A 27,488-nucleotide genomic window follows, 5' to 3' on the forward strand; every position below is an offset into this window, starting at 1 on the left:
TCGTCAGTCTGGGCTGAGCGACAGGGCGTATGAGTAACATTGCACTGTCCATGTACACCGCGACCAAGCTCGAGATAGGGAAGGTTAATTGTGCGTGAAAATTGAAAGTTAAGCGCATAGAGTCACCAATGAAAATTTCCATTATTGGATTGTGTTGCGAAGTGCGCACAAATTAAAATTTTTAATAATAAATTTAACAAAACACTCTTACACAAGCTTACATAGCACAAGCATATGAATGTGCGATGGATAATCGAAAGTGTCACTTTGCGGTGGTAGATCAACCTTTTGATGTCATTACTTTCATGTGACACCGATTTAATCGCTCAGAGATGATTCAAAACCAAATTATAAAAAACGAACAGAGGCTGGTGTTAATTGCTTTTACCACTTTTTATAACTCTTATTTCAGCTCATTTTACCGCCCACTCGTTACAACAAAATCAAATTAATTTATTGTGCGCTCCCGCACTCCTATTCATGTCACCTATACTATATTGCCGTTATTTGGCCACAAAACGCATTCTTCTTATCCGTTTCTACTATCAAGCTATTAAAAAATATCCGTGCAAAGTTTCTCAAATTGGAATTCCACTGCGTTGGGCCACTGTTGCATGCAACAGTCTGCTGTAGTTACCAATTCATATCCCAAGCCTTTTGGTTAATGAATGTTACTGAACAGAATGACTTGAATGTACGCATGCTCATGGCAAAAGCCGCGGAAAGACAACAGAACATTGCCAGCCGCACCACCCCCGCACCAGCGCAATGGCTTACGAACAACAAGCCGAAACGATGCGACACGATTTCATACTTCCGAACAATTCACCTATTAATTCTGCCGCTGTTGCTGCACACTTCATTGAATATAAAAACCAGCAACAGTCCGCAATTCATCCTGAGTTGCTCACTCGTCGTCAGCCTGTTGCTTTGGTCGCTGCAAACAGCGGCATTTCGCCTGAATCATATTCGAACGCAACGGAAACAAAGTAACGTAAACACTTAACGTCCCGTGTAGTTCTGTAAAGTGGTAAATTCTGTTTTGGTGGTAAATTCGGCAGGCAGAAAAACACTGGCCATTTCAAATTTAAATTGATTGGGAACGTGCCTCGTTAATTTCAATTAGCCGTGCGAGTGTGGGAATTTCTAGCAGCGTTCAACGCGTATAAGTGAAGTGTGCGGTTTATTGAATTTAAAAAAAAGAATCTAAAAAATAACAATAATAACATAATAAGCTTGGTTGGCATCGCTGTGAAATTTGTAACACGCCACATTACCAACACTCCACTTCGCTTGTCTTCAACAAATTACTTGAATTAATATCCTAACTGAGCTTAAGTAAATAGCGTTTGTGTTGACAAGTGGAATTCGCTTAGAAACTGCTGCTCCCTCAAAAGCGCCACATTCCTGAACAAATAATTTACTTTTTGGATTAACAGCCACAGCAACGAAACGCGGTAGGTATACTTTCAGGCGTCGGACATAATTGCTTTTGCTTAAAGACTTTGCGAGTTGAAGCGTTTTGCCGAAATTCCAATTTCCAATTATAGATTATTTAAATGCGATTGATAAAATACTACTCTCCACATGCAAAGGAATGTACTTGAATTGCATTGCAAGCATTTGCGACTTGCCCAAATTGTTCCATAAGTCATAGTGTTAAAAGGTCGCATAGCGAAATCTCATATCATACAAAGTACATAATGAATTGATTCTCATTTAATAAACGATTAATAAGGAAACCCAGTTTAACGCTTCGTCTCCTTCTCGGATACTCGTGGGCTTTCGAAGCGTGCATAGACACACAAGTCCTTTTACTTTCTATGTAAATGCTGTTATTAAATTAAATATCTAAAATTTTACTTCCAAACACACTGACTGTTGGACTCATGAAGCACACACACTGGCGCTTATTACTACAATTGTCTGCTTTTGCACACTCACACGGATATTATAGATAGTAATCTGTGGAATATATATACCTATGTATATATATGGATGTAAGCGATGTCTCCATGTCTCCAGCATGGTCCACCAAAATTTCAACTTTTATTATTTTTTTTTTTCTTTTGTTATTTTCCATTGGGGGAAACTACTTTCCAGAATGCAGGTGGAAGGGACGAAAACATTCATTCGTTTTTATATTACGGTCCTGATGTAATAACAAATTTCATGAAAAAATGAGGTCCGCTCATTTCCACCTTTTTTTTGGTTTATCATCAGAATTAAATTATTTACTCTAATATTCAAAATCTCAAAAATGAAACTTAGTCAGTTGCACCTTAGATGCCGAATTCTTGATAAACTTAAGCATCTGAAGCATTCAATTCACACAATATGTTCGTTGTCATGTGATAGAGCGTTAAAAGTACAAGTATCCTACTGAAGTAATAGAATACCTCTGCTTCTTTGCAAACTAATGTCAAGCGTCGCGTAAAAACCGCTACAAAGATCACTCCATTATTATTATTTATACAAAATGACTAAAAGCTCTTGGTAAACTTTATAGTTACATGGGATATTAAATTTCAAACAGCAAAATTGAAAGCAAACGTTTTTCCAACGGTTTAGATTGCATCGTTACGATGTTTGCGGTGCTTAAATATACTCGGATGACGTGAGAACTAGTGTTATTGATATGTTAAAGTATTTATACATTACGCTTTACCTTAGTCCAAATGAATCAATCCTCGAAACAAAATATTTAATTGTTCTAATATTACAATAACAATGTTAAATTTATTACTACTTTCCTATTAAGCAATTAAATCTTTTCAAATAAAAGAAGTATTGTCTTTACATATATTATTGGTATTGCTAATAATCAAGCTCTTCCGGGTATAATTTCTTAGGCTAACGAAGAAGAAGTTGCTAAGCAAACAGGATTGGCTTCACAATAAGCCTTGTCCGGTACATAGGCTTGTTTATTTACATAGTCCGCAAGCATTAAACTAATATTATGTATCTTACTCGTATACAAACAATGAAGTTTTCATAGCAACACATGTTTTGGCTCTAAGCTATTTTTCACTCGCCAACCTGTAAGGAAAAACTAAAAGTTGAAAGCGTTAAAGTATCACAGAAATTACAAATACAGTTGAACTTCCATTGTTCGAACTTCCATGGCTCGAAGTTCTCCATAACTCGAACTCTTGAATTGGCAATAGAAGTTAAATTTCCTTCCTCTAAGTCTCTCTAGCTCGATGATTTTTTGTAGATTATGGTGGTTCGAGTTAGGGAAGTTCAACTGTAGTACAGTTAGGGAAGTTCAACAGCGCTTATGACGCTGTTATCTTCCAATTGAATTGAATTAATATCAAAGAAAATATTTACAGTCGCAATACGCTTGACGAATGTGGAGAATAGGTCTATTGGCTGCTTTTCAAATACTTGAAATAATTTATTAAATTAAATCATTTTCGGAATCCATTAATGTTAAGTGAGAAGAACAGCACTTAAGTCGACAGAACGATAATATCGCTGAAAGCGTAGATGTCACATGCCAACTTGTGAATTTGTGAGGAAAATTGGGCGGTGATGCCTAGTAGACACTATTATGTCTGGAGAAATATATATGTAGATGTGTAATTACTTTGTGCACGTCTGAACGTCTGTACGTATGTACTTACATTAATTACATACATTCATATTTATAATAAATGAATGAGAAGCATTTGAAAGACAGGCGGAAGTGCGCCAACCAAGTTGAGATAGAGCCGTTCCACTTACTTACGTTCAATGACTAACAAGAATTGGCTACATTAAATTAAAAACGTACTGAAAGCATAAATGTAGCAAGAAGAAAATAAAAAGTGAGGGAATTTAATTGTACCACTGGAAAATAACTGCAAGCTCTTTTCTGTTAAGTTTTTTTTTTTTTGCTATACTGAGTATAAGCTATTTGCTGCACATTTTTGTATCTAGAGTACATTTAATAAAAAGGACCGGAATAAGGAAAATTGCATAGAAACTTCTCGCTAAAAATTATTGAAATGAAAAGTCTCTCTAAATATTTCAAATTATCCTATGGCATTTGTTGAAAGACAAATATGTAACAAGTAAACAACCTTGTTTTCTTAGTTCTTTCATCATTTCACTCTTTCCGGATTTTTATCTTCGCTCACCTTTTCCAAATCCTTATGAGCACTATTTATTGTTAGCCTCCTATACTTATGCAAAACTAGCATCCTTTATCTAAGATAAAGGATACTCCAATCGAAACATAAATTAATTTTTAGTTGAAATAAAACTCATTTGTAGATTCAGAACAATTTGACTGGCGATTCCTCCTACATAAAAGAGCAAATATTGCCTTAAATGCTAAAAAATCAATATCCTAAGAATAGTAAAAAGGCTGACAAATCTATTAATAGGAATCAATGCGTCACGTTCGGCATTTCGTTTCTTGTCTGTGCCCAAATATTAAATCCGCCACAAATATGGGTACAAACGCTTACACATCATAGCGCTTGGATTTGCATATACTTGTATAAAAAGTCGCATGCATTCCAATGTGAGCCGTCGACGATCTGTGCGGCTTTCTTGTCTTCAAGTGGGGAGGTTTCTAAGCGTTCGTTAGAGATTAGGTGTGAGTTTTGATTCCGCCGAGATCACATTTTACATCTATGCATGTGTGTATGTTTATATATTTAAGGTTAATTTCTTTTCATGTTAAGTTCAAATGGCGCTTTGGGTTAAACTATTTCACCACAATTGGAATGGAAATAGGCATAAATTTCAAAAGGATAATAGAATAATAAAGTTTGTGTAAAGAAAGTTAAAGCAAAGCTTTGTTGGTATATGCCGGTAATTTTTACGAACCCACACTCATAATAATAATGCAAAGTATACAAACACTATATAAAACTGAGCAGTGATCGGTTAGATTAGAAATTGTATTTTAACTACGATTCTCTTGTAAAATACCACTTGTGTATGTAGCTGTTAATGTAAACAAAAAAAACTGCTGAAAAATACTTTGGATTTATCCTGTAAATATCCGAGAACGAAAATAAAAACCACTTACATATTAGCCACAGGCGCACTCAAAACTGACAAATAGCAAACAATTTTTCACCTGTGCTTGAAGGAGAAAGGCAACGCCAAAGTCTGCACCTACACATGTTCCTTCGACATACTTGTATGTAGTGGAATAGTGCTGTGATAAACACACACACATACATACATATGAGTTACATCGGAATGGGCTTTATGGTTTGCGCACAAATGTAATAGTCACACTATGTGTAGAACGATTTTCAGATAAGGTTTAACGAATATTTGTACATATGTACATACATATGTATGTACATACAAATCCTTTTGCTCTGAAAAGGAAAGAAAAATAAATTCATAATAAATAGCGATATAATCGATTGAGGCCAGGTTTGTTCATCAAATAACACAAATCAAATAGATTTACGTGTGGAAAACATGTCTTATATAACACATACATTCGTATTACATGTACATATGTAAGAATGTATGTATGTTTACTTCCTAAATGTGTAGACTTGAAATAATTGTGACATGTGCACATACATTTGTATGTAAGTATATACTTTAATACATTGTACAAAAAAGTGGCGTAATGAAAATGGAGATAAAGAGACATAAATTGGGTGAATTTCGTCTACAAGTTTGCCGAAGGATTTTTCGCAAATGAAGTATGCATAAAATGTATTAAAGGACAGAAAAGGGCATTATCTTGCGCTGTCATATGTCAAGTTGACGTAAATTGCGTTCGCCAACTTCGAAAACCTTATAATTTTCAGCAAGATGGAAGAATTGACGATTTTTTTTGAAGATTAAATAAAATTCGAGCGTAGTTTACAAACAATGATGAAGTTGTCCTAAAACCTTTAGTGGGTTGGTTTGTTGTTAAGAGGAAGCGCCGTGGAATATGTGCCGTTTCATCCGGCTGAAGCCTGGGCATTCGAAAAGGTAATGTTCTACCGTCTCATCCCCTTTCGCACATGCTCTGTATTCTGCCGAATTTAGTTTTCCAATTTTGTAAAGTTGGGATCTTAAGGGTAGGTACTCTACAATGCCCTTGAAGTAGGAGCGTTACCTGGAAGTAGGAGCTGTTTGGTCTGCCCACCATCAACACGACCCCAAAGTAGCTTTGTGGTATGCCCTGTGTAGCTTGTGTTCGAAGAACTGAGGTGTTCCTCTATGGTTTATTGCTTTAAGCAACCCTTTAATGAGCTGAATGGCCTAGGACAGGTTAGGGGAATTGTGTCTTCAGCGTTTCGTCTGCTTTTTCATTTTCTTCTATTCCTTTATGACCGGGTACCCAGATGATATTGACTGAGCTACCTACCGAGCGTCTAGTTTATAGCCTGCTTGCATAAACTAACACAATTAGAACAAATAGCCTTTAAGGGCTATGAAGAAACTGAAACCAATGAACGACAGTCTATTTATCGTTTAATCTTTATAATTTGCTTTATTTGGATCTTAATTAAAATAATTCTCATAAAGTTAAACACAAATTAATATAAACACCTAAAAATATTAATGTATCATTCAACTAACGGCAAACGCTTCGGATGACTTAGAAGATCGCATGTGTTTCCAATATCAGAAGAAATAGCCAATATAAGTAGTTCACCATGATGCATTTTGCATGCTCGTATATTGTGAGGTAGTTGGCGAGGTTCCACCGTTTAAATATTTATTTCAAACAATTTGATAAAATTCTCATTTATCAGATCCATACAATTTCCTAAATATGGACTGCCGAGCGTATTTTAGTTCAGAAATTGTTAAAATTTTCCACAGCAATTCTGACATTGAGCTCCGGGTACGCTCAAGCAGTATACATGTACATACATATAAGTATGTATGCAGATATTTGTATGGAACAACATTTTTGTTCTTTGGAATCTACCGAGTTTGCATAATGAGCTATGCGCGCTATTTACTACGAGAATTACTTCAATAATTTCAAAATAAAACGAAATTTGTTCGAAATTTTCAGACAACGATGTGCAAACTAATACAGGAATATCCGGAATAGGGTGTAAACAATGGTCGTTATTCGCGGTTTCAAATAATTCAAATGTATTGAAAATATGATGAAGTACTTGTGAAGATAGCCTACTTGTTGTATGTACAATGTTTGTATGTACATACATATGTATGTAAATATTGTTTGTTTTAGAATTGAAAATTACAGAAATCACGTGCCACATTTCGTTGCAATTCTTAACCATATACATGCATACATATAATAGTATCATATCTTTCACAATAAATGTGATTAATTAGCAATTTAATATAAATTGCTCTTGGTTACAGTTTCAAAGGATAAATGAATTAATTAACCCATCGTTGTTTGTTTACATATACATACATATGTACATATTGTATGCATATAAAAAGAATTTAAATCGTGTGTAAATGGGTAAAAACTAACGGCATATTACCAGCAATGTTTATTGTTGTGTCAATAACTGATATTACGAAATTCGGAAGCTCAGCTGGTCTACAACAAAGTAATATAGACATGTCATGGCTTTATTAGAAATTTATAGACTATGTGTAAGTGCTTATTTATGTATTTATTTGTTATTTGTGCGTATGTACATACATACTTGTATGTCTATGTGATGTTTGAATAAATAAAAAAGGCACATACATTCGCGGCGCGCTCATGTGTGTTGGTGATTGCTTTTTGAATAGACGAACGAGTGAAACCCCATGCATGGCAATGACAGCACAAAATGCATCAGTGGCAATTGTCGAACTGCACACACTATCTCATTACATTTACACTCATGCATATACACGCGCAACTTTAAAATATTATATGGTACATACATACATATGTAAATATGTATAGTATGTATGCATGGACTTGCACCCATAAGCGCATTTTATGTATGTAAGTATATGTAACCCACAAATAAATCGACAACGTTTTATTGAAGCGCACACGATCAAAGCTTTCAAACAAATACTACTAGAATGCCGTTCTGATTGCTTGACTGATGGAGCATATGATGTTGAGTTAATGGATGGTGATGCACCTGTAGACCTCAATATCGAAGTGTGGGAAGTAGACCTTTGCCATTCAGAATATTAACACATGGAATAAAGGCTGTCATATTATGTACCTCTGCAAGTTACTGCCATCATTACAGGCTAATGCCCCAAATTGTTCATGAATAAAATTTGGTTTCAATAACTGCTATCTTTAAGGTTTTGAGACAGGCATTTCGAAACATTATTTTAATAATAATTCAAATAATCATTTTGTCTGTTTTTTACCAGAAACGATTTTATCTTTATTGAAATATATATAAAGGAATCGATCCAATTAAATGACGATAGCATCAATAGATATGAAAAATACAGATAATGACAAATCTACTATGGAATGTATGTCAGAAACTATGTAGAGTAATTTTGTTTCAGTTAAACATAAATAACTGCATACATAAAAGAAGCAAAGGGCCTTTAATAAATGGCAAATTAAATTACACAGTGAATAAAAGCTAGTTTAAATACAATTAAATATTGCTGCATCAGATGCCGCCATGTCCGTCGTAGGTACATGTTGATAATTATGAATTGCTCGTCAATGTCCCGCTGACAATCACACCGAAAAGGGATGAGTTGTCTCCAAACTAGTGCTAGGCCTGCAATTATATACACTTACGTACATATTTAGTTTAGCTCACTTTTCATTCATAACGTCATCACAAATCACTCACTCCAACTTTCCTCATGACCGCATCAAGCAAATGTGCCTGCGATGTCTATATGCAGTTTTAATGGTAAATCCGTCGTCCGAAGCATACATATGTATATGTACATATGTATGTATGTTCATATGAGTCAAGTCGAGAGTTACATCGCTACGATTTATGTGACAATAAATCACCAAAAACTATTTGCGGAAAATGTTATAAAAAGTCGTAAAAATTTCCCAGAAATTCTATGTAGTATATAACGACGAAAATCCAATGATTTTATTTATGCTATTTTATTATTTGCAGAACTATGAAAGCTGCTACTAGACTTTGCCCCATCATAGTTCTGATTTGCGCAGCGCGGCTCGTGTGTACGGCTCAACAACGGTACCACCACAGCAGTATTGTCGGGTACCCTCTCGACTACGCGGACGTCAAGTTAATACAGGTAAGTAAAATACGATTTTGGACCACTTCAAAAGGTGGTTTCAGTTCAGAGAAAATAGTTGTATTGGTGTATATTGATTAACGAAGAATGCACGGCGACCTTAGGGCTATTGTGATGTACATATGTACATAAAGAAAGCACATATTGATTATTGTTTATACACTCCAGTGCCGTAAAAATGCATCAGAATATAGTCCTATTACAAATACCTATACATAAGCTGTAAAACCAAATTGTCAAAATATACATTTATTCATATTCAATATATTTTGTTAAATTACCTTGGAAAACTTAAAGATCGTGGAAATTTATTTCCAAAACTCGCGTTCTGTGCACCAAAGTTATAGAGCAACTTGAACACTTCAGTCTTTACTATCTTACCGTGACATCAATATCAAAGAGCTAAGCGAGTCTGCCACCAAAACACACAAAAATGGAACAATAAATTATTTCGAGTGGAATGTACATACATAGGTGCCCGAATAGTTTAACACTTTAAGTCATAGCGACGTCGTAGATATTCTCACAATTGCGTTTTTATAGACATTTCCCAGCGGCATAAATTTAACTATATTTAGCTCTTAACATTATTCTTCTTCTTCTTTATTTAATTAACACCAATTATTCCTTCCGTACTAAGGTAATAACGGAGACCGTACAAAGTAATACAAATCATTTTTTAAACGGCGAGCCATTGTTTCATAGGGGCTGCGTCAACAGCAGCGATTTCTGCAATAAGAACATTTTGCTTAACAAATTCTTTGTAGATTTTTATTTAAGACAAATTACAGATTCTTTGCATATTGCTCACCATCCATTGTAGCAACACAACTTTTCCGGTAATTCGCTTTGAAAACACAATCGTCCCTTTCCCTTTACGATCGTGAGTTAAAACTTTTATTTGACAGCTAATTGTTAACGCCAAATGAGCCGAGCATAATCCTCATTTACGCTTGTTTTCTTCTGAATTAGCAACATAATCATGAGTTTTCCATGCGATACCTTTATGCCATTTATATTCGTTTTTATACCACACACACATTCATACAACCTAAGTATCTGAAAATTTTCTGAGCTCTCCTCACAACTCCTGTTTATTCCGCGTACTCGCATAAGTCACAAACTTTTTAATAAGCAGCATCGCGTCCAGTCCGCACAGACATGATGGCGCAAATGCACAGTAACATTCTTTATATTTGCACTGCTACAAATGTATGCACAGATTATACATACGTGCGACATTGAAGTAAGAAGAACACCACCCGCCACGTATGTATGGCTTGTTTATGTTTATAAAACTCAAAAGTCAACAAAAGTTTATATGCGTGATTGGGCTAATTTCCAATGCACAAGCTTTTATTCTCTATTTTGCTGAAAAGAAATATTATAATATTTTTTGTGCTCAAATAGTAGCTTCTCTAAACTCTCAAATAATTAGCTCGTTTTGCATTTGTCTGACTAAGTGATCTGCTAGGCTTGAAGTTAAGGATTTAAACCAATTCTATACAGGACTAGTTTTCGTACAACAAATCGTACATATGTATGTACGTACAACTGATTTGTGACGACTTTCGAAGCGTTTGCACTAATTAAAATACTTCAAGGTTTTTGGTGCTTATAAGCAGCCCTAACCAGATACTCGTATAATGCACATATTCATATATTATTTTCGAGTAAAGAAGAATAAGAAAATTCATCAGACTGGTATTGTTCAGACCAGGTCTACTGTACCTATTAACGACTTTGCGTTCAGCGATGCACAACTGCCATCATCAAAACCGGCAGATTCGGCCATAATGCAGGCATAAACAGCATAACAATGATAAGAGAGTTATATCAATCCGAGGGGCGATTGGGCCGTTCACACATTGGTTGGTGACAGTCTGCTCGTATGCATTTTCGCATGACATGGCTACTTTTATAGGCATATGTATTATGCATGCGGCATGAAATCAATGCAGGAACGTAATAACTGCGCATAATGAAATTGACTTTAGTTGAGTAACTGTAAAAACATCGTTATCAATTTCGAAAATGCCATTATGAAACTGAAACATCATCGCATCCATTTGTAGCAGTACAAGCACAGATATTTTGGTAAAGGCTTAGCCTACACATACATATGTATATATGTATGTATGTAGCACCTAACAAATGTTAGCCTGTTGCGAATGTTTGTAGGGATCCATATTTATTGCTTTATTTATTCTTTATATTTACAGAAAGATTTCTCGCTGGATAAACGGAACAAACCATCACTGTCAATCGTGAATCCTTTGGATGTGCTACGGCAACGTTTGTTACTAGAGATTGCTCGAAGGCAAATGAAGGAGAATACAAGACAGGTAATCGAAATAGAAAAAACATAAGAATGTACAGACTTATCAGCAACATTATAATCATTTCTTCGGCACTGTGCGTTCTCTACATGTTGCTATAAAAATTATGCAATGACAATTATCAACCTCTCAATATAATTTCTTCACAAGTCTGCTTAGGGATGGATTTTCTATTTTCAAACTTACAAATCAATTAACTATTCATTGACATTTGAGAATGAAAGAGTTTTCGTATGCCATGCATCTAATAATATATCTAATATTATACTCGTCTCCAGAGATGGCTCTACGCATCAGCAGGCACACTTTACGACACGAGTCGCTTGATAAATTGATTTGTCAACTCATCGTCAATGTCATTCTACATCTGTGTTGAGAAGAGCATAGTGAGGTAGACACCCGCATTTTTTGTTGCAACTACATGAAAACAAAATAAAGCTACCCAAGCAAAAATACAGAATTCGTATATACATACATACATGTGTGATGCTTGTATGTGAGTGCGGACATAAGCGAGAAGGTGAATAGCGCCGTGTTGAACGTAGAAGATAAGATAAAGTCAATTAGTCATTCCATCAGCATATTTACATACATACATATGTATATGGTTAAGTAATCTCCACTGTAGCATCAATCTATTCAGGAAATAAACTACTCCGGAACAAGTGGCAGTCGAACTAGACAAGAAAACATAGAAGATTTATTGGTGCAGTTTCTACTGTTACAAAATGATTTTCTTCAATTTGTTAATCTTGCAACCAACAACAGTAGATGTGTAGAATAACACTGGTTTAGTTTAGACTGAAATCCTGCAAATGATCTTGACGAACATCACGCTTGAAAAATACCAAGACCATACAATTTGCAAAGTATTTTATAACTAGTTGAATTGACAACAGGGTATCAATACATAATTAGTACCATATCATACTTCAGCCGTTCCTTTTAGTCGCCAGGGTTGATAGATTACCGTTATAGATGAGAATGTCAAGGAAATTGAAAAACTACCCCTATTCACATATTTGATTCCAATATTGCCAGTTTCTCCAGCCACTATATCAAATTTAAAAATGCACTTTAATTTCCCCAGAGCGCATAATTCACTCTTTTAATTTGTTATTTATTTACCGTTTTTGTGAATTTCATCCATGACTGCAACAGGTAGAATTGAATCGTGCCATATTGAAGAACGTCGGTAAACGTATGCTGGACAATGATGGTGACTCCAGCTACAAACTTCCATTGCAAGTACAACAACAATTTGAATATTCCCTCAAGCACGTCCCTTATCCTCAGCAAATGTACACGTACCGCGCTCCCCAATATGACCAACAATCGCAACTCCAACTGCAACCTTTGTGGCAGCCACACTACACTAATCAATTGGAGTACACACCAGATGTATCCATATATGACTACCTACATGAACCCGCTCACATATACAATACCGTTCTGGGCGAAACTGAAAGCAAAGGCAACCTGGATGGACAGACGACTTCTTGGTACATCGATGCACTTGAAAATGGTGCCGAAGAAGGTGACGCAAATACCAAGGGAAATGAATTCACTTCGGAACGACGAATTCAAGACAAGGGAACAGGTGGCGATAGCAGTAGTGCCAATGTCGACTCATTCTCTAGCGGAGGGACGCTGAACAAAAATGTGTCCAACAAAGTGCATTTGGCTGCACTTGAAAACAATGTACTAGCAAATGGCGCTGATAAGGAGAGAAATGTTGACAACGCAGATTACCACTTGCGGTACTTTTATGGAGTGCCCAAAATGCACCACAACATGAAAAAGTAAGCTGTAGTCACGCTCTCAAGTACAACCACACACTCATGAACATCGCAAACATTATTTGAAGCTATTCAGTCCAAGAACATTTCTTTTAACACCAATTAACCAAATATACTCTTAAATGTTTGAAAAGGCAGAGCTTTTCATTCAATTAGCTTTGCTCTGCTTACTTTTACTTAGGAGATATTCAAAAGTTTAGATGCTTAAGTTAATGGCATATATGACATATATGATATAGTATTTATATTCAAATAAATATTTTAGAAAAACTGTTGTAATTTCTATGTGACTTAATGTTGTTGTCACATTGTAATTGAACTAAATATGATAAAATCGTGTTTAGTTTTAAATATAATGTTTTTAGAAATGCATTAAATGTAAATGTTATATGTAATATGTACTTAATAGCTCGCGTATATTACTTTCGAGGGATAAACTCCACATTCGCCTGTTGGTATATAAAAATTTAAGCGCACCATGGTCATTTTATTTATTATAAAACAATGCAATAAAAATATGTTGTTGTTTTGAGGAAAATTTAGTGGCACTCGCGTGGAAAGAAGTCAATGATTATGCCTGAATAAAGTTCACTTGGTGCAATTATTCACAGTTAAGGAAGTGAGAATGTATGGCACAACCTTTGTCATTCACAAAAGATTATATATTATTATATATACCTTTTTTTTAAACAAATATACTGAACATCAAATAACATCGAGTTTTTTCTTCAAATATTTAATTATTGGGTTTTGTAAAGAAATGCTTCTAAGTATGCTCAAACTGTAGTTGTATTCAGATTCTTAAATTATACACGGTTTCGAGTTCAGGGATGTCCCAATTTACGCCAAAATCAAGAATTTTTATTCAGATTATCTAAATGACCAAGGCTGAAGTGCAAACGCGCGTTTAAACATATAATGCGAAATTACGTCATAAGGAAGCTTAACGAATGTCAGAAATCACACATTTAACATCGCATCGCCTCACCATTCGAAAATGAAGTTCATAATCATGGAAAAACAGATGAGTAAAGGTCGAGTTTAACCATGTGTATCTGAATCCCAAAGTTGTAATCATTCTAAGAGCTTTCTCAGAACTGTTATACTATATTAAAAGCATACGTTAATGTTGTTGTTCACTAAACCAAGTTTTGTATGTTATCGTTGAAAACATATTATGACGGATCTAAGACACAATTGATTTCATTGGCATTCAAAGTTTTCAAATCGACAACTTCCGCGGGCGGAAACGATTTTTGAATAACACATTTAATGCTTATGTACATGCTATCTTTCTTTGGCAAAACCTGCTTTAAAGAAAACTAATCAATAATACAGGATTGTTATAAGTAGTTAATTAAATCCTATACAAAAAAAAAACGAAATACACATTGAATTTAGACCAAGGCAGCTCTTAACTTTAAGGTATAGTTTAAAAATATATTTTACAAAGTAAGATTGTATGCTTCATTTTATTGAATATAAGCAAACAGATTTCATTCAATAAAAAACTTAATTCATATTATAAAAAAAAAATAATCTGGTTGACTTTATTATATCTAAAATCTCAAAGTACAAATACCATGGCGTTATATGATTGGTTCGAATATAATGAATTTCAGAAAAGTAGCTACTTTAAATATCCATACAAATGTATATAAGAAACTAATGAGAAATGTGTAAATTTAAAAGGAAGAATTATTTACTGTTAGAAATATATGCTACCTACAGAGTTGTATGCATACATACAAGTATTTTCAAGCTAAATAATGACAACAAATATTTTATTGCTAATAGTATCGCAACAATTTTTAATTTTATGTTAAATATAAATGTATTTATCTTAATGTTGATACATTTTAGAAAAACAAAAGTAAGGTCAATTCAATTGGCGTGACTTCGGATCCAGCTCTTGTAAATATTCCAGTTCTCCACAATGCAAATAAAGTGAATTGTAATTATTTATTATATATACACGTATAAATACATACTTACTTACCTACTTACATATACAGATATACATGCATTGAAAAGTATTGAAAAAATAAAAAGTAATCTGTATTTTAAATTAAAATAAATGACTAATGAAGTGAACAGTAAGTTCAAACGTTTTTTTATAATAATATGATTTTTGAACTGAGGAAATTAATTTCAATCACAACATTTCAAATCATTTGAAGCGTCGAATCATGAGGATTTTTTCAGCAGTAACATATGTACGCCATACCCACGAATTTCTTTCTATTTTAGCTTTCGAAACTTCAATTTTTTCGCGTTTGAGGAAGGAAATGCTAACCAATGATTAATTTAATAAGCTTAAAAAATTTTCTCGTTCCCAAACTATTTTATTTTATACATAGACAACTTCTACTTATACGTATGTATGTACCATTTCGTTACAATTCGATTTACAAAGTTGGACATTGCATACAAAGTCCATTATAAAGACCTCACCATTATCATACGTAGCATCTACTATATTTACGCTCAAATAGCACATAAACTTAAACTAAAAGCAGGAAGCTCGTGACTGCCAACGTAACAATCATGATACAAATACATTCCTTACTGCCGGCGCGAACAACCCAAAAGCTAACGTGAAATGTCCGAAGCATTTCGATTATTTAATGTCACAGAGCAAAGCAACGCCACGCAACGTCCAATGCTTCGGATTGAAATCCGTCTCAAAGTCAATTGAGCCAACATATTTGGCATCGGTTCGTTGTGGTTTTCGATAAATCGGGCACTCATAAAGCTTAGGGTCCTTCCCAGCTGTTGTGTTAATAGCATATATGTAGATTACCGGCATTTGTTCATAGAGTACTTTCATCTTGGACTCAACCAACTTGCCACTGCGTCGATCCAGCGAAGCACCTAACAGGTAGTGTGTATATATGTATGTATATGGAAATTTAAAGACTTTTAAGGGTAGTTTCTGCAAAAGAATGTGTGAAACCGCGTGCATCAATGCATGTACGCATTTGTGCTGGGAGATTGTAAATGGAAATCTAAGAGGGATAATGAAAAATATAGCACACTCATACTTGGGTGATCATTTTGTGGTTGGAAAGCAGATACATATATAGTATAATAATATTCAAAATAGTATAGATTTCATATTAAGGTACATAACTGTACTCGTGCAAACAACAAACAAGTATATCGGAACTGCTGTAAATTTATTTAATGATTATTATTCCAGAGTTTTTTTAAATATTTTCTGTCTCGTCGATGGTTAGCCTCGACCCTCCTACATACATATGTACATTCTACTATTTATATATACACATATACATACACATTCCCAAACGTATGTGTGTTTTAACTTGCAAACGAGGTGACCAGTGAGAGAAAAAATTAAGTGAAAATGGATTTAAGATGTAAAAAATGCGAAAGTGGGGATAAAAGCAACCAGAAGTTGAATATGCTTTGACGTTAATGTGCTAACATGCTCCAATCCTTATACTACTTTAATATGTGCTATTGGCATGCGTGAAAGCTCATTTCCAAAGTGAAATGCGCCACTTTAACTCTCTTATGGTCAGTAGACGTACAACATACATACATATACAATAAGAATTTTACGGACAAGTATTTTGTGGCAAATACTCGTTCGAGTTCGGGCACTATTAGTATATATGTATGTATGTACATATTTACAAATATTGAAAGACTTTCTGTGAATATATAAAAAAATTGTAACCTTAACCGCAAAATAGGGTCCATACTTGTTTGAAACTGAGAAACTGATACTTCATAACATTGAGATCTTGCATGACTAACATTTTAAAGCATTCTAAATATCCCGAAATTCCGGCACCAATCAGAATTTCTGGCTATGACTAAGGAAAGGAGCTACAAGTGTTAAAAAATCTAGACTAAATAACATTTTGAAAAGCATTGAACGCTAAAGGTTTGCGCAAATATTTGTTCGTATGTATTAATAGTGCTACAGCTATGTATAAGGCATAATCATAAAATAAAGCAAATAGAAAACTTCATAGTAAATAACGAGTGCTAAAGATAAATAAAGAAATAAACCGCCATGATGAAAACATTAGAAATTACAATGGGTTACTATGAGAGTTGAAAGGTCATATGTAGGTATTCAAATGGAATGCCGCAGGTCACGCCAACTGCCAACTGGCAATACTCACCTTCTAGAAATAGCCCATGCACGTAGACACCCTCGGTGGGGTATTCGGAGATGTCTTCCTTATTATAGCGTGTTATTTGATTTTGCAGTACAACCGAGTCCAGTGCCCAGCCTTTGTGTGCGCGTGTCACTTCCTAAAATCCCACGCAAATCCCAACCGAGGTTTGTTTTGCATTTGTTTCCATTTGAATGTATTAAAACCAAAAAATAGTTTGGACGGAGGGCCACGTACGATTATATGCGATGCAAAGGGTGACAGTAGGGAGGTGAATTGGATAGTTATTGTAACTCAAGTGAAATAGTAGCATAATTAAATTAGATTTTCTTGCAAATAATAAACAGTTATAAGTGCCAACATTCAAGGGGATCAAAGCGCGCCCTCAGGCACAGAAATTCACACAGTCACATTATTCATGTGAGCTATCCTAAGCCTTTTCTAAATACATATGTACTTACTTATGTAAACGAATACCTAATGAGTAGTTATATTCATTAATTTAATTAATCGTGGCTAAGAGAATTTGTGAGCAAAAGTTGGGAAAGGTATGGATTCTGTATATACCGATTATTTTTAGCATTTCTATGATTACTTACGATAGTTTTAACTGCTTTTCTGTTACTAGGGATAATATCTTTTTATATATACTCGCCTAGAATATAAACTTGGCCTTGAGATCTTTATCATTATAGACCCAAAATGCAGTTCTTTTAAAAAAACAAATTACTCTCATAAGATACTAGAAAATTACGGAACAACTAATATACAAGTAGTTCCGATTTTTTCTTCGCTCTCAAGGAATAATAAAATGAATAAGTCTTATAGTCCCTCTAATCAAACTTAGTTTGTTAAGAGCACAAAAACATTTATCCTATTCATTTTCGTTTAACCACCAAATAGTAATTTCCGTTTCTGCTGCTGACGGTGCTAGGAAGTAATAATGTGAAAAATACGCAACATCTTTATTATGCGTGTCATGAACTGTATTAGAATCGTTCTCTTAATATTTGCCTTCTCTTGGCACCTGTTCATTTCTCGTTAGACTGAAAAAGTTTTAATATTAAAAGTTGTTGAGAAATAAGCATAAAAAAGTGACAATAACAATAAGAAAACATTCCCTTTGTTTGCCCGAATTATAAAACAGAGACACAAATAATCATTGAGCTACAAGTTTAATAACACACAATACGAAATTATCTTAAATATTCGTAAATATTATTTTGCCAAATTTCAATTAAACCGGACACAGCGGAATCGCTGTAAGTACGGACACCCTCACTGCAGCTTCGAAAGTCTGGGAACGAGTCGGTACTCCATTTACCTCTTACTTTCTAACACTGGAACCAGAGTAAGAGACCTATGTACGAACATTGTATGTATTTTCTTCTATCAAGGTTCATTCTATAGCAATTTTAGGGGTTTCTAATTGGACACTGTTCACTGGACAACCTAACATGCAACGATTTTTTTCACTTACTACGTACTTAAAGTTTAGTGAAATGGCAGTCACACACACTTTCACAAACATCAGTCCAATTAATACAAATATACTTGTACATATATATACATATATATATACTTGTATATAGTATATATGCATTTGACGGTTGAAAAACAAATATAAACTTACCTGCCGCATAGCTGTTAAAAATCCTTGGGGATTAAAGAAGCCCGTCATCCAAAATACCTTTCGTAATATATTCACATTTCGTCAATTCACAAATTGAATTCGTGTGTATTCAGTCGGATAGCATAAAGGGCATCCATTGGTGGCAGCAACAGTTACCAAATTAAAGAAGATGAAAGCCATAATGGAAATATTTTATATAGGAATATACAAATATTATATATAGTATACGTGGTCTATGTACATATACATATTTAATAAGCAGAAATACTTTAATTAAAATTTTTCGGAAAAGGAAGTCAGATCACAATGAACTCTATACTAAATCAATTTAATGACGAATTTGACCGTTAAAATTTGTAAATTATAATCATTTTTCATGATGTAGATCATATTTTTTAACACTCACTTTCGGTCTATCTGTTGATATCCAAGTGCGAAATTGCGCATTTCGTTCCAACAGCTCCGTGTACCAGAAGCCTAGAGTTGTCGATTCCCAAGATATCTGTGAAACGGATATAAAAAAATTAATCCTTTCAATCCAATAAATTAAATATACTTGCATAATATTATCAAATATATAATATTAATTACACTGGTCGGTAAAACAAAAAAATGTCGGGGGCAAGAACATTGTTATGTAATTTCAATATACTTTAGTGTAATGAATTTGAAACTGTGCACATATAGTTTTTGAGCCTTTTTGACAATCTAAATGCGAATGCAAAAACAAGATTTTAATGAATTTCATTGGTGGCTTGTGTGGCATTCTTCCCTTTTTTATACAAAAATTTCAAAATATAGCGAATTTCTTCATTATTTTCACTCATTTGTGAACAGCTGTAACCATTTTTCAACTTCCCCGAATTTAATTTTAAAGAGGTTAAATGAAGCATAAAAATTTACCTTTCCAACACTATATGGTATGAAACAATGTGATTGGTAGCACTGGAGATACACGACTGCAACGACATCTATTGACAAAATACGAAAAGACTTTTTCGACTACCAATATATGCAAAGTTATTGTAAAGAATTTAGAGTGTGTTGTGATCGTTTTACCATCAGCCAAAAAAAGCTCGGGAACGAACTACATGAAGAAGTGGATGAAAATTGCAGTAAAGAAGAAATTGAATCCAAAAGAAATCGTCTCATTTCAATGGCAATTTCATGACATGAAAGAAAATGAACTTATCGCAGCTGTAAAACATTTTGCAAGAAAGTATTCCATTGATATGTATCTAATAACTTCTCTAATGAGCTCAGGCCACGATTACGGTGCAAATTTTGAATCTTGGCTTACTCCAAACAACAATTTTAGATTGGAGGAAAAACTTAATCAGGATACTCAAAAGATTTCAAAACAAGAAAAACGTAAACTTCGGCTGCACCGAAGCTAATATTCCCTTCACAGGTGCATTTCTTTTAGTAACTATGTGTTCAGTTTGTATGTTAGCTATGTATATGCTATAGTTAACCGATCTGAACAATTTCTTCGAAGATTACATTGTTGCCTTAGAAAATCTATACCAAATTTCGTGAAGATACATTGTCAAATGTGAAAGTTTTCCATACACGAACTTTATTCCGATCGTTCAGTTTATATGGTAGCTATATGTTATAGTGGTCCGATATCGGATATCTTAAAAACTGAGCGACTAGTTCGTATATATACAGACGGACAGACAGACAGACAGACGGGCATGGCTAAATCGACTCATCTCAACATACTGATCATTTATATATATACTTTATAAGGTCTCCGACGCTTCCTTCTGGGTGTTACAAACTTCGTGACAAACTTATTATACCCTCTTCAGGGTATAAAAAGCGTTTTTCATTAATTATATCGATAATTAAATGTTTATATGAGATGCTTATGTCTCCTTATTAACTGTCTAGTCTTGCTATCCCTATATTCATATATAACGGTATAATCTAAAAAAAATATTCTGCCCGAAAGTCTATGTATGATTTGATTTAAACCTTACTGATTTTCAAAATCGTACAAAATAAACTCGGTGCAGCCAACATCAACAAGAAAGCAAATTGAATACAGATGCGATGAGAGCATAGAACGTCGTATTTGACTTATTTTTCTAAAACATTAAAGTAGTAAGTGGAAATATAGTTAATGATGGCAATATTCCTCTAGGAAAGGGGTCCCACTTTTTTATCTCCGTGCTCGGTTTTTCTCGCGGCGACCCTGTATGTAATAGTAGTATTTTATTAAAAATAAATCATTTAAGAGTTTTTTACTTAGCTATCTCAAATACAGTTAGCCAAAAATTGGGTAATTTTTGTGAGAATAATATTTTTAAATTTTGAAGTTTAGTTATATGTAAGTGTCGATAATATAGTTTAGTGAAGTGTAAAATGCATTTACCTATCAAAGTTCCATCTCACAAAGCTAAATCAAACCGACTTACTACTATTTCTCACCCGTTGGTGCTCTTAATAAGCTGAAGCAAAACAAACTAAGAATTTCTTCTACTCACTACGTCAACTAAGGCGAAAGCTACCTCAACTTCAACAAGCACGTACGTCTGTTAATTCATATTATGACGTTTCATAAAAAGAAAGGTGCTCTCACCTACATGTACATACATACATACATATATTATGTAGATGAAACTAATTTTTCTTATACATACATACATGTACATACTAGCTTATGTATATATGAAGAAATGACGTACATACATATGCATTTCTTATGGCAAGTACGCATTTGGACAGATAGTATGTATGTATTTTTAACCTTCATCCAAGATTCCGGTATGCGTGCATCATACATGGCATCCAAGGACTCCTTCAGGGCTGGACTCATCACGATTGTGCCATCAATTGCCAATTTCAGGTCGCACAAGCATGTGTATACTTTCTTAATCACTTTCTGCATGCGATCAATTTCTTGCCTATCAATGGTTTGATTAAAAAGAATAAAAAAAGAAATATATATGTAAAAGTAAGCTTGTAAATACATATGTGTGTATGTACATAGTTGCACTTGTTATAGCAATCGACAGCTGCTCATTATTAAAGATAAATTATGGAAAAGCAGATCAGCAGCAGTTTCCACAGCTTCACACTGCGGCGTCTAGTTACCTGAGAAAGATGTTCATCGGTAGAAGAATTCCCATGCGAAGTAGGTTCTCACGCACTTCGTAGGCGTTATACTGAGGCGGAAGCTTTCGCAGCATGTCGTCGGCCAGCTGATAAACAATGCTCTCGCGTGTCTCACCACCGCCCCCGCCTCCCTCTTTTGGCTGCACGCTCAGTATGGTGTCCAAAATACCTTTACGTGGGAGAATAATTCAAATTGTGGCAAAATAAGAAATTGAAATGGCCAATAATGATGTATCCTTTGCATAAAAAGCTATAAGTTATCAGTATAAGCAGGTTAAATTCATTACACATTCTTGATGCATGTTCACCCATACCCAATGCAATGATACAACTTTCCTCACGTTTCGCAGATTTTACTCATAAATTTTTGTCAACATTCTCTCTTTTCTTCATTAATTACACATACCCATCTGGAATATTATACCGTTAGCTCAGCAATTCTGCACATTTCAATTAACACTAAATAAACGAAAGCGCTCGTAGTATATACATATGTACATACGTAGTTTCAGTAAAGTATGTACATATGTATGTGTGTATACACAGAAGTCACCTTTGACCGCTTCCACAAATTGATCCTCGTGACATTTTGTAGAAGTGTGCTATTATCAATAAGAGAATAATGGCATTTACCTTTGGCTGAATTAATTTGATACGTGATGTCAGCATTGGAATGCAAGCCAAACACCTCTGGCGTATCATAAGCAGGCAAGCTGTTTATATAATCGACGAATCCTTGCAAACTCTTCGTATTCGGCACTTTGTATCCCTTGTAGAATTCGAATGAGTTACTTAAAAGCCCCTCACAAAACCACACCGCGGTAAAAGTGGTCAGCAGTCTCTTATCAAAATCATCAGTCACACGCCCACCATATTGAACCTCTCCAATCATGTAGACAAGCGTTTGCCATGAGACTCCCTTCTTTGGATCCATCTCATCCAAGTGATTCTGTACGAACTGCACGCTCGCCGCAAAGTCTGCCTGATTAAACTCATATGGCACATTCCAACCAAGCGGACCAAATTTCCTCCGTTCTTGAACGATTGTGTGCAAAAAGGCTACAGTGTATAGCAATGGTGGCCATTGTGACGCTGCGGTGTAATCGAGAAAGTCCTGAGTGAAAGCCTGCGGGTGGCGCGAACAACACCAATACATTGCAGCATACCGAACACACAGGCATGTTCGATTACATTAACACAAGGTGTGATAATGTGTGGGTAACTTACCTGGTAGCTGCGCTTCAAACTGGCTCGTATGCCTTGCGGTGGCTCATTGGTGAATTTTATGGCCATTTGAAGTAAGCCGATTGGAAAATCTGCATGCGGTTCTGTGGTCACCCACATTCGGAACGTTTCATCGATGTGTTCCGTCTCTACGAGCATATCAATGACTTCCGCGCAGAAAGGCAACGAGAGATGAACATTCTGCAATAACACCCAGCCACCGCCGGACATTGAGTCCATTATCATTTTGCGTGCGTGGAATTCTTGTCCCTGCCCCATTGAAACCGATTTCAAAGCTAAGACAGTCAAGAAGAAATTTAACTTTACCATTGTGTTGTTGTACAAAAGTATGCAGACATTAGTGATATTTGTCCAGGCATACGGTAACATGTGGTATGTGAGATGGTGCAAGGTCAAATTAACGTGATATAACTATGTTATTATCTTACGTATGCCTTTTTGTTTGGCCAATGCGGCAATTTGTGTCGTAGGATCGGATCCAATAGACAGCAGACAAACGAACGGCGTGCGTGGCTCTGATTCTCCCCAAGTCACTTCAAGATCTAAAATCTGCATCTCGCTGTACTCAGGGCCCAAAGACTCTGTAAAATTGAATATATTTTTTTGATAGTTATACTAATATATCCGACCTTGCGTGTGGGTATGGTGCACATATATGTGCCTACATTAATTATTATTATATAATAAATTATTTATTACAATGGAAATATTATTTATACATTATATACATATATGTATGTTAATAATATTATTTATTTTTAAAACGTTATTGCCGGTATAGGAATCCAAGGGGTTGACATTTAATTTTGAAATTGATTGATACTTATGTATATTTATTATATGTATAGTCTCACAAAGTTATAAAATATAAAGAACCAAAAACGTAGCGTTGAGAATTGTAATTGCGTAAAGTAATTTTTGTATGTTATCTAACAACACCTTTTTGAAGCAAGTGTAAAAATTTATGATTTTTTTTAATAATTCATTATAAACTATCTTATCTTCTAAACTGGATTAAACTAGGCCTAGTGTGCTAAATTTTATTAAAATAATTTGTATATGTATGTGTATATTTCTCCAGATATAAATAATATTCTTACCCTCTATATACTTTTTCGCTTGTGAAATCGTACGATCCGGACACCAAGAACGCACCAATAATAATTTTCGAAAGCCATCTAAAGATGTCTGATAGCCACATGGAATTTCCTCATTCTCCGGCTTCTCAGCTTCATACCAAACACGCCATTCCTTTTCGTTTAACTCAATCTGAAAAAATTATGCTCATAGTTAGAAAATCGTCTTTCGATCTCTCTGTAATCTGATCTCACTAGTGTCAGAACATTTGAAAATGTTTCCAACTTGCTTATCTCCACTAAATTCAACCATGTTATGTCCAAGATCCAGCGGAATGGTTTCGGCGTGACAGCATTTAGGTCAAGCGAAGCACCACCTTTAACAAACGACATAAACTCCTCATGAGTCACATTGCCGTTGTGGTAGTCGATTTTAATAGCCAGCATTAAGGTGAACAACTGCTTATGACGTTCATATAAGCTGCGATTTGTAAACTTGTAGACCTCATAGGTCAGATAGCGTAAAATAATAAGTATACGTTCCTCAGTTACATTTGATTTCGTAGATTTGGTGATTGAATTATTGAAAATAACCAAAAATTGTTTCAAAGAATTTTGATACATAACATTCACATTACTCATCTCAACAATCAAGAAGTAAAGTACTGAGCCGCGGGCGGCCACGGCACGGAACTCTTCCCGAGCCTTCATTATCTTTCGTTCAGTTATTTCGGAAATTTTTAATTTTTGATTAACTTCTTCGGAAGTTGTTTTTGTAACTCGTAGTACCTCAATTAAGGCTTCGTCATCAACCAGAGATCCTTGAGAAGAACTAAGACGGTATAACAAATTTGCCTCTAATTCCTTCATTTTGCGTTGATTTGTCATAACGGTTTCGAAGAGAGCGACACGTTCAGCTTCCAAATCTGATTTCTCCATAAGAATCACTCTTCCTAAAAGTTGATCCTCGAGGCCTCGCATTGTGACAGTAAAGTCAATGATGGATGTTTTGGCGCTTATCTCCGGACTAAACGCGGGATTTGGTAATTTCGTAGTTATATATAACATAAAACCAGGCATTACATCACACTCCTTGTCGCCCACCAACACTTTCTCTATACTACCCGACTTGATGAAGTTCTTCTCCAACACATTGTCGAGCACTGGATCCAGCTCGGTGCCGACGTCCTCAATTAACAGTGGTCGTCCAAGCGACAATGAGTCTTCTAAATGTGTTCTGAAATACTTGTGATTTAAGGATGTAATCTGTAATTCGTTTTCACCCTCTTTTGATTTTATCCAAAGTTTTCCCTGTGTCTGGGGATCTACCAATAGTGGATAACTGCTTGATTTTGTAGCAATCAAGGCATTCTGTACCGACAACTCATCATTTGGCAGCCCCTGCAAAGTCCATTCCGACACTGTGGATGAATCAACGAGCATATTAATAATGTTCAAACCCGTCGTGAATGGAATATTTTTTTGTTTTAGAATGCCCATCCATGTTCTAATTAAATTTGCACGAAACTCCTGATTATATGGACCGCAATACGAAAGAAAGCCTGTCGCTAGCAAAACGTCACCGACCAGCTTTCCAAGCTGTATTTTAAACTCTTTGCTCTGATTTGTCCAGCGATGCTTTTCATCTGAAAGCCCATTTATTAATGCTGTAGCTGCAGTCATTTTTCGTAGACATACATTGGCAGCATCAGTGAGTCTTTGTTTCTCACCAACGGCTTTATCGTACTGATTTTTGACAGCCTGTAGTGCTTCTTCACGCTCTCTTAACTGCTCTTCAGCGCCAGCCAAGTCATCCATAGCTAACTATGTATACAATAAAAATTAGAGAGACGGCAAACGCAATATTAAATATCTTCAGGAAATGCAAATTCTTTGACAATAAATAAAACAATTCCATGGAAATCGCTCAGTTCCGCTGGGTTTGACCATTAATAACAATTTTTTGTTCACTAATATTAATAAAATAATCATCAGAAATGGTATTGGGTATACATATTATCTGGAAACTCAAAAAAATAAATTTAAAAAAAAGTAAGGAAGTGCTAAATTCGGATGTAACCGAACAATTTATATTCTTGCAACTTGCAAGATCAAAGCCGGCTAAATACCTTCAGGTGTTGACAAGATTAAAACACGTAGCGAAAGGGTTCAACTTCATTGTTCGACGAAGTCATGAATGGAATGCAATCAAATTTTGTATCATGTTAACTTATTGGAAGTTTTTAACAAAACCGTTACAAGTGGAATGGGCGAGGTTATATCCGATTTTATCAGTATTCATAACGTCAGTGGGGGTTCTGATAATATTTGCTCTAAGCAAATTAGGTGATTACAACTTTAATGGTTTAGGAGGTATGCACATTAAACCCAATAGAGGGCGGGAGCACCACCATTTTGGCGTTCTATAGGCGTTGCAGTGGTCCGATTACGCCCATCTTCGAACTTGTCCTCACTTTTTAGCCAAGGCACACTTGTACCAAATTTCATTAAGATATGTTATAATTGAATATGTACATGTGTATATAATACTTATGTTGAGATGTACTACATAAATGTGGTGTAGACATGAATGCTTTAAAACTATATATTAAATCAAATATAAAAACAAGTTAATTAATTGGCTCTGCAGACATCCGCATTGATCAAACACTTTGTTTACCTTTAATCGCGCCTCCTGCAAAGTTAGATTTGTCTTTAGTGGCAGCACTTCTTTGTTAACACTGTGGAAGAATGACATAGCTTTGGTCCAAGACAACAATCCAGCAACGTCTCCGCAAACCCGCCTTGCCATGTCCATATTATAGTCTTCCATGCGAAAGTACGGCTGAAGTAAATCGATCATTTCATCATTTATTGTATCCTTTGGATAATTTTGTAATTGTAGGAGAAACGTTGCGCTGGCCATCATCTAAATTAAAAAAACATGTGAAAATGCGAATGGTCTCCTTGAC

The 27,488-nt window shown here is 35.0% G+C and overlaps 2 protein-coding genes and 1 long non-coding RNA gene across 3 annotated transcripts in view; 1 reads left to right on the forward strand and 2 right to left on the reverse strand.

Moving 5' to 3' along the window:
* The first annotated feature begins 893 nt into the window (after positions 1-893).
* On the forward strand, positions 894-14,665 carry LOC120782333. The gene is made up of 4 exons (XM_040114563.1): positions 894-1,457; positions 9,006-9,147; positions 11,370-11,492; positions 12,648-14,665. The coding sequence occupies exons 2-4, from the start codon at positions 9,010-9,012 to the stop codon at positions 13,290-13,292; spliced, it is 906 nt and encodes a 301-aa protein (XP_039970497.1). The 5' UTR covers positions 894-1,457; positions 9,006-9,009; the 3' UTR covers positions 13,293-14,665.
* LOC120782349 lies at positions 11,512-12,702 on the reverse strand. The gene is made up of 3 exons (XR_005706246.1): positions 12,615-12,702; positions 11,962-12,539; positions 11,512-11,903 (listed from the first exon to the last, which is right to left on the reverse strand). It is a non-coding gene; the product is annotated as an uncharacterized LOC120782349 (long non-coding RNA).
* A 944-nt stretch (positions 14,666-15,609) lies between the features above and the next one.
* Positions 15,610-27,488, reverse strand: part of LOC120782338 (dynein heavy chain 5, axonemal) — a 34,812-nt gene continuing 22,933 nt past the window's right edge. The window contains 12 exon segments of the mRNA XM_040114574.1: positions 15,610-16,159; positions 17,443-17,575; positions 19,070-19,126; positions 19,476-19,571; positions 21,828-21,984; positions 22,175-22,364; positions 22,829-23,321; positions 23,423-23,715; positions 23,869-24,021; positions 24,541-24,709; positions 24,772-26,340; positions 27,197-27,445. Of these exon segments, the coding sequence (XP_039970508.1) occupies positions 15,906-16,159; positions 17,443-17,575; positions 19,070-19,126; positions 19,476-19,571; positions 21,828-21,984; positions 22,175-22,364; positions 22,829-23,321; positions 23,423-23,715; positions 23,869-24,021; positions 24,541-24,709; positions 24,772-26,340; positions 27,197-27,445 (3,813 nt within the window). The 3' untranslated portion in view covers positions 15,610-15,905.

This window comes from Bactrocera tryoni, chromosome 1 (genome assembly GCF_016617805.1).
Source record: "Bactrocera tryoni isolate S06 chromosome 1, CSIRO_BtryS06_freeze2, whole genome shotgun sequence".
NCBI classification, from domain to species: Eukaryota; Metazoa; Arthropoda; class Insecta; order Diptera; family Tephritidae; genus Bactrocera; species Bactrocera tryoni.

What these genes read in the sequence shown, in the direction of transcription:
- LOC120782333 (XM_040114563.1), top strand. Translation starts at nt 9,010, where the DNA reads ATGAAAGCTGCTACTAGACTTTGCCCCATCATAGTTCTGATTTGCGCA. An exon ending in CGGACGTCAAGTTAATACAG is followed by an intron (nt 9,148 to 11,369) that starts GTAAGTAAAATA and finishes TTATATTTACAG; the next exon opens with AAAGATTTCTCGCTGGATAA. An exon ending in TGAAGGAGAATACAAGACAG is followed by an intron (nt 11,493 to 12,647) that starts GTAATCGAAATA and finishes TGACTGCAACAG; the next exon opens with GTAGAATTGAATCGTGCCAT.